We start from the raw sequence: 8525 nt of genomic DNA, 5'->3' as shown, positions 1-8525 counted from the left end.
TCAAAGTAGATCTGGTGTTGCATATATTGCAATGGCTATACACGTATGTTGCAAGTATACGTTCTAAATGTTTTGACTGTTTTAGACATATGTTGTAAGTGCTTTATCTGGATGTTGTAGTGATTATACACATATGTTACAAATGTGTGTTCCAAATGTTTCATCTATTTCAAACGTATGTTGTAGCAAGTATTTCATGTTGCAAGTGTTTCATGAGCAGGCACAGGAAGCGAGCGCAGGCGGTCCCCACGTGCGTGCGGGAAGTGAAGCGGGTGCGGGCAGTCCCCACAAAGCGGCGTGGATGCGGGCTGGTGTGCAGGCGAGCAGGCGGGTGAGCAGGCGCAATAGGCAGCCCTGGGCAAGCGCAACAGGCCAGCAGGCGCGGGCATCCGTTTCAACGTCCTGGCGCTAGCCACACCATAAAAACTAAAGAGAAACGACGCAAGTGTTCCCATTGGGTGACATGGAACATGCATGATGGGTGGCTCACCTAAAATTTATCATGGGAAGGCACCGTATATATTTCACTATGTCCAAATTTCTAGAAGGTCCGTTTACTTCGCTGAAAAAACAAATCGAAACATTGTTTCAACTGATTTGTTGTGAGAAAAAAATACTATTCCAGCTAAAAAAACAAGTTGAAAAATACAGATTACAAGAGAAGCCAACAGTGCCAAAGTGATCGGTCACCATGTGCCGCTATATATATTTATTATATATATGATCATTGAGCACTCACATGGAAATCAATGCTCCAGTTCTAGCAGGGTACTATATGTCAACAAGTGGTTGATGAAGTGAAACAATTGACTGTCGACAGTCAAAAAAAATTTAGACCGTCTTTTGAAATAAAATACTGTATAATATCATGATTCATGACTTTTAATTATCATCTTGCCGATCAACGCAGGCCTAGAACAAAAATATATATATACTTCATTCAAACTGACGTCAGCACATCAGTCAACAACAGTATAGCTAGCTAATCCAAATGGAGAGCTCAGCAACACGGACGACGCTTTGCTTTGTCCATAATCAATTAGCTCCTCTATTTGTTTACTGCAGCAACCATCCTGCGGGTTCCTGCTGCCCGGCCACTGAAACACATCTCTCTTCCTGCCTATAAATACATGGTCTGTTTCTCTGCAGGATCCCAAAGCTAACATCCCAGAGCATAATACATCTCATCAGAAACTCTTAGACCGACACGGACCACGTACTGCTTGCACATTCGAAGATGATAGGTGAACTGGATTCAGATGTTGTTGTACGCTACTTCAGAGGCAAGAGCATCCTGATCACCGGTTCAACTGGCTTCCTGGGGAAAGGTACGGTACCTCTTCATGCATGCATGAACTCGTCCACAGCTAGTACTCTTTCAGGGTGTCTGCACAATGCATGGCTGGCTGATCATCTCAGGGGGTGCTTGTTTTCTGCATTTTCGTCTCTTCGTAGTGCTTGTGGAGAAGATACTGAGGGTTCAGCCGGATGTCAAGAAGCTCTTCCTGCTCATTCGAGCCGCCGATGTCGAGTCTGCGAAGCAGCGGGTCGAGACTGAGGTGAAAACAAAATATTTCTCTATTCTTCCTTCCACATCTTATTTTCTGAAGTTGTATCCAATGGCCCAGTCTGAACTTTTTCCGTCACATGCAAATATTTTTCTGGAAACCATTTTTCTCCGTACAAAGACAGATGAATCATTTTTTTTTTCCCGAAGGGTGGGCAAGAGCTTTGCCGAAATATATTAGTAGGAGAAAGAAAAATTATACAGAAAAGTTACTTACCCGAAGGAAAAAAAACCAACAAGAGACCACTGTCATGGAAAAAACTTGCTCCGACAACAGAGGAAAATCATGTATGAATCTTTTAAGTACGCAAATTTGATGTCCTCTCTATCTTTACCTGTGCTCGTGCAACTCATGCAAGATGCATGCACCACCCAAAATCCCAAATCTTGCTCACGCAATATTAGTAAAGGAAACAAGAGCACTATACAAATTTGTTCTTATATCTGAAGAGCAAACTATTTGTTTTGCAGCTATGTCTAACCATCCATTACCCTTATCACCCACTCAGCAAAATATGCCCTCCAATCCGACTTCAATATAATATGTCCTGTTGTACAGCAGAAGTACGTAACTGTGTGGCTATACTGTGCAGTAACCATCAACAACATGATGACCAGAACAATACTCAAATATGTTTTTTCCTTGAACAAATCTGTGACCAAAGCAGAATAGATCCCTTTAATAGAAGAAGACAGTGATGGGTCGGTAGAGGTGGCAGTTGCGGCAAAAGCTTTTGAGAAATGAATAGTAGCATAGCACAGATATGGAAGTAAGAGACATAGTGACCCCTTGCAATAGCTGATGGGGACCAAGTTCTGAAAGCGCAACTCTGCAGGTTTGCTGAGTCAGAATGTCTCCTGATGAATTTGCTAGCTGCATTCAGTCTGAAATATATTTTCTTCTGACCAAAATTAGTGGCCAATGCATAGGTCATTGAATGTTTGAAGCAAGAAGTACTATATACCGAATAACTGTTGCCACTAATAATATCAGTCTTATGGTAATCTTTCTATGCAGACTCTGTTTTTTTAACGAAATATGCAAACTCTGTTTCGTTATCGCTAGGTGACAGGAAGGGAGATCTTTAAAATTTTGAAAGAAAAGCATGGCAATGGGTTTGAAGGTTTCATCCAAGAAAAAATATGCCCTTTGCCAGGAGACGTCATTTATGAGAACTTGGGCCTAGCCCCTGAGAGAACTATGGAAAGAAATAGACATCATTGTCAATGGAGCTGCAACTACAAATTTCTACGAAAGGTCTGAGCTTATTTCTGTTAACAAATTATTTCCGATGGCATGAATATTGTGGAAATATTTGTTCAATTATCTGGCCAAACTGCAGGTATGATGTGGCTTTCGACACAAACGTCATGGGTGCCAAGCACATCTGTGAGTTTGCAAAGAGGTGCAGTAAACTCAAGATGCTGCTACACGTTTCAACAGGTAGGAAAGCAACAGTCCTGTGTTCCTTTGTGGCCAAATTTGGAACCATCCATTTTCTTCAATTAAGGGGTACAATATAAGTACAACTAAAAAAACTATCAGCAATCTGAATCCATATATATAATGATGACACTTTCATGAGCAGCTTATGTAGCCGGTGAACAAGAAGGGATAGTGCTAGAGAAGCCATTCCATTTGGGTGAAACCCTGAGGGAAGGCACACAGCTGGACATCAAATCCGAACTGAATCTGATAAAAGAGACAAGGAGAGAACTGAAAGCCAACTGTTCTTCGGAAAAGGCTGAGAGAAGAATCATGAAGGAGCTTGGCCTCAACAGGTGAGTGAGAACTAGAGAACTCATTACTACAAAAGTACATTTGCCCTGTTAATTATGTATCTTTGGCCCCGTTCGCTTCGTTGAAAAAACAAGCCGAAACACTATTCCGGCTGATTTGTTGTGAGAGAAAAACATTGTTTCGGCTGAAAAAACAAGCTGAAAAAGACGGATTATAAGAGAAGCGAACATGGCTTACTACTACCTACTAATACTTTCCAAATAATCACAAGCACATGACATGTCTCTGTCAATGATGAAGGGCAAGGGAGTTCGGGTGGCCAAACACCTATGTGTTCACCAAAGCAATGGGGGAGATGCTGCTGGGGCACCTTCGAGGAGATCTCCCGGTCGTCATCGTCCGGCCTAGCATCATAACCAGCATCCTGAACGAGCCGTTGCCTGGATGGATGGAAGGGATCAGGTAGGTGACCAAAAGGACAAGAAATAATTCACAAGATGTGCAGACATGTGTCAGGTACTGCCTGTCATGTGGGCCCAAGCCAGGCTAGCACATGGGGGCTCCAGCTACATAAAGGGGATCAGGAGGCCAAAGCAAGGCATCAACCAAATCATCAGAAATCATATTACCTTCCCTAGTTTATTACGAGTACTTTACTGTTTTTCTTCCCCAACTCTCCCTATCTCTCTTGTACCCGGACTCCTATCTCCAGTTCCTTCTAGAGCCTTCTAGATACTGTTGGTGTGAGATTTAGTTGCCCAGGATTGGGGTTTCTAACAACATGCTTCCAATAATTCTCCATTGATTTCTTCATGGCAGCAAGCAATGCAGTCAGCAGTATATATGCACAGTGAATGAAAAACAAAATGCATGGTTGCCTTCAATTTTGCAGGACAATTGACTCGTTCATCATCGGCTACGCCAAGCAGGCTCTGTCAATCTTCTTAGTTGATCTCGACTTGATAATGGACGTGGTGAGTTTCCGATCGAACGCAGCATCAAATTTAGAGAAATGTATGTATGTACTGTAGCTATCAAGCAGCAAACCAACAAGGACGCACGTATTCTGATTTCTGACAGATTCCTGGGGACATGGTGGTGAACGGCATGATGGTGGCAATGGCGGCGCACTCGGAGGAGCAGGGACAGCAGCAGAGCATCTACCACCTGACGTCGTCGGTGCGGCACCCGGCGTCCTACGCCGTCCTCGCGGAGTGCGTCCACCGCTACTTCCTGCACAATCCACTGAGGTCCGGGGGCAAGAACAGCGAGCCCGTGCGGCCTAGCAGGATGCGCTTCTTCCGCACGCTCCCTAGGTTCCGCGCGTACATGGCCGTCAAGTTCAGGCTTCCCCTTGAGATCCTTCGCCTGCTGAACATTGCCCTGTGCGGCGCTTTCTCCCGGCGCTACGACGAGCTCAGCCGGAAGTACAGATACGTCATGCATATTGCAGAGCTGTACGCGCCATACGCCTTGTTCAGAGGATGGTAAGGAATCAGCCGACCAAAGGCTTCTTCTTCTTTTCATTTTTTTTTTTTTTTTTTTTTTTTTTTTTTGCATTTTCGGATGCATGGCCGACAGCTCATCGTTGTTCTTTGGGTTTGGTCGAAAGCTTCGATGACTCCAACACGGAGAGGCTGAGGGCGGCCATGGCGAACAACAATGGGCAAGACAAGAGGAGCAAGGGATATGACGACTTTTGTTTCGATCCTAAGTGCATAGACTGGGACGGCTACTTCTACAGGGTTCACATCCCCGGTGTTGTCAAGTACCTGTGTGATTAGTAGAGAGAGAGCTAAATGTATCTCGTGTGTTTTAAACTCTTAATACACAAGTATGCCGATGTGTTGTGCTGCAAATATTAAGTCAGAGTGTCAGAGAGCTGCATTTGCAGATTCTTTCCCTAGCATTCTTGTTCAGTCATTCTTGTTCAGTGGCTATAATGAAAGCAAGTCATTAGATTTCTCATGTTGCCAGATTCTTTTTAAGAATGATGGTACAGGTTTTCCTTTATTTGGTCTTTTTCTTTGAAACTGGTTTTCCTTTGGTCTTATGCCACCGAAAGGTGTCTTATGTTAGGAGCTTGGTTGCAATGGGTGAACAAAGAAAAAAACCTTATCTACCAAAGTTTGGTTGAGGCAAGGACTCAGGTACACTTACACTCACACTTACACTTACATAAGCTAGAATTCTTTAAGCCAAAAACTCAATACTTTAATAATAATATAACACATGCCAAATTAATTTTTTAAAAAACTAGCTATTTTCACCGCCAAGGGATATAGCGTGACATACTAGAAATATACCCCGCACGTTGCCGCGGGATTTTATTAAAAATAAATCTGCTATATACATAGCATTACTATATGGTATTCTATATACTATGTACACATATATATGAATTTGACTTGTATGTTATTTTATTGTATCAAATTGTAACACCCTAAAATTTATCTATTTTGAAAATAGGTTTAAAATGATTTATTTCTGAATTTTATGCTCATGAAATATAGGAAAGTAAAATTTTTCATTAAATTAAAATTCATCATAAGGTAGCAACATGTTTGTGCATACATGCCCTTGCATTTGATTTATTTAGTTGAGTGGTTTTGATTGAAAATTTCAAATGGGTTAAATTGCTTTTGCAAATGAAATTAGAAATGGCATTGAAGTAAAAGAAAAGAGGGAAAATAAAATTTGAAAAATAAAAGAATTTAAAAAGGTTGTAAAATTTATTTTTGAGAACTTACTAATATTTCTCACTTTTAGTCAAGTTGAAAAGTATACTTGAAATTCTAATTGAATTTCGTTTGAAAAAGGAAAAGGAAAATAGAAAAGAAAATTTGGAAAAGTATTTTTCATTTCTCTCTCTCTCACTTCTTTTCTCGGCCTGAAGGCCTGCTTCCTCCTCTTGCTCAGCCCAGTAGCTGGCCTGGTAAAAGCTCTAGTTTGGTTTTGGTGAATTGATGAAACCCTAAGTGCTAACCTAGTTTATCAAAGTGATTATGAGATAGGTAGCACATTCCAAGTGGTGAAGCAAATGAAGATCAAGACATGATGATGGTGATGCCATGGTGATGATCAAGCGCTTGGACTTGAAAAGAAAAAAGAGAAAAACAAAAAGGCTCAAGGCAAAGGTATAAATTGTAGGAGCCATTTTATTTTGGTGATCGAGACACTTAGTGAGTGTGATCACATTTAGGATCGATAGCCGTACTATTAAGAGGGGTGAAACTCGTATCGAAATGCGGTTATCAAAGTACTACTAGATGCTCTAACTCATTGCATATGCATTTAGGATCTAGTGGAATGCTAATACCCTTGAAAATGTTTACGAAAATATGCTAACACATGTGCATAAGGTGATACACTTGTTGGTTGGCACATTTGAGCAAGGGTTATGAACTTCACCGGCGGAGTGCGGACAGTCCGACGGTGCCACCGGTGCCCTATACAGAAAAGACGGAGGTCACTGTAAGTGACCGGACGCTGGTCTCGAAAGGACCGACATGTCCGGTCAATAGAAGCAGCGAAGACGCTAGCGTCGGTCTCTGACCGGACGCTGGGTCACTTAGTGACCAGACGCTGGAGGGCTACGTCCGGTCCCACTGATGTGGCAGTACACAGAGGAGACGCCGAGTGACCAGACGCTGGGTGAGTCCGGTCGAGCATGACCGGACGCGTCCTGTCATGATTTCTCATTTTCTGGATGTTTACTGGAAATGACCGGACGCTGAGGTCCAGCGTCCGGTCACTTCATAGCAGCGCGTCCGGTCATTACTTGACCATTGAGATCGGGCGAATAGCATTTGAAGCCGATGACACGTGGCATGCATCGCACGACCGGAAGCTGGGGTCCTGCGTCCGGTCGATATGACCGGAGCGTCCGGTCACCCCATGTTGTGCCCAGTGAAGGGGTACAACGGCTCTATTTTGTGGGGGCTTCTATTTAAGCCCCATGGCTGGCTCAAGCTCACCCTCTTGGCCATATGCATTGACATAGCAACCTTGTGAGCTTAGCCAAAGCCCTCTCACTCATCTCCATCATTGATTCATCATCTTTGTGAGATTAGGAGTGAATCCAAGTGCATTGCTTGAGTGTTTGCATCTAGAGGCACTTGGTGTTCGTGTTTCACTGTGGGGTTCACTTGTTACTCTTGGTGGTTGCCGCCACCTAGATGGCTTGGAGCAGCGAGGATCGTCGAGCGAAGGTTGGTGATTGTCTTCGGCTCCGATCGTGGTGATTGTGAGGGGTTCTTGACCTTTCCCCAGCGAAGAGCCAAAAGGTACTTTAGTGAATTGCTCGTGGCTTGCGTGATCCTCATCTTGTGTTGGTTGTGCGGCACCCTATTGAGGGTTTAGCGTGTGATGACAATTAGCGCGTGAACCTCCAAGTGAGTGAATCGCCACAACAAGGACTAGCTTGCTGGCAAGCAAGTGAACCTCGATAAAAATCATTGTGTCATCATTTGATTCTGAGATGATTGGTCTTCATTGGTTTTCATTCTTGTGATTTATTGGTTCATTCCTCGACACGGCAGTATAACTATCTTGATCTCTCTCTTTACATTACCACAAACTAGTTATCAAGCTCTTTAGTGTAGCTAGTTGTGAGAGCTTGTTAGTTTGGTTAGTGTGGCTCTTTAGTTAGCCTTTGAGAGCATACTAACTCAGTGTAGTGACATAGTCATTGTGTGGTTAGAATCTATAGAAACTAGAATTGTGGTAGGTGGCTTGCATTTTTAGTAGGCTAGCGCAACACTTGCTTCACCTCATAATTGTCTAACCGGTTTGCTAAGTGTTGTTGTAGAAAATTTTAATAGGCTATTCACCCCCCTCTAGCTATTAGGACCTTTTAAGTGGTATCAAAGCCAAGGTCACCGTGATTTAAGGCTTAACAACCTTTGGTGTAAAAATGGCTCAAATCAACAACACCAAGAAGCCACCCCAATTTGATGGCTCAAATTATCACTATTGGAAAGCTAAGATGACAACTTATATCAAGTTAATCAATAGAAAGGTTTAGAAGGTGGTAGAGACAAAGATTGAGATTGAAGATGAAGAGGCTCCCACCGCCGCCGAAGAAATGCTACTCCAAAATAATGACATTGCTCTTAGTGCCATCCATGATGCGTTGGATGAGAGAACTTTTGAGAAAATCAAGAATATTGAGAGAGCTCATGAGGCATGGAAGAAACTAGAGGAATCATTTGAGGG

At 42.9% G+C, this 8525-nt stretch overlaps 1 protein-coding gene across 1 annotated transcript; it reads left to right on the top strand.

Moving 5' to 3' along the window:
• Nucleotides 1-1178: 1178 nt before the first annotated feature.
• On the top strand, nucleotides 1179-5269 carry LOC136489979 (fatty acyl-CoA reductase 1-like). The gene is given in 10 exon segments (XM_066486481.1): nucleotides 1179-1328; nucleotides 1456-1559; nucleotides 2634-2755; nucleotides 2757-2825; nucleotides 2911-3011; nucleotides 3157-3349; nucleotides 3609-3770; nucleotides 4201-4282; nucleotides 4389-4795; nucleotides 4921-5269. Coding segments are annotated over 10 exon segments (1503 nt in total). The 5' UTR covers nucleotides 1179-1237; the 3' UTR covers nucleotides 5093-5269.
• The last annotated feature ends 3256 nt before the right edge of the window (nucleotides 5270-8525 follow it).

This window comes from Miscanthus floridulus, chromosome 10 (assembly GCF_019320115.1).
Source record: "Miscanthus floridulus cultivar M001 chromosome 10, ASM1932011v1, whole genome shotgun sequence".
NCBI lineage: Eukaryota > Viridiplantae > Streptophyta > Magnoliopsida > Poales > Poaceae > Miscanthus > Miscanthus floridulus.
This window is presented reverse-complemented; position numbering and strand designations above follow the sequence as displayed.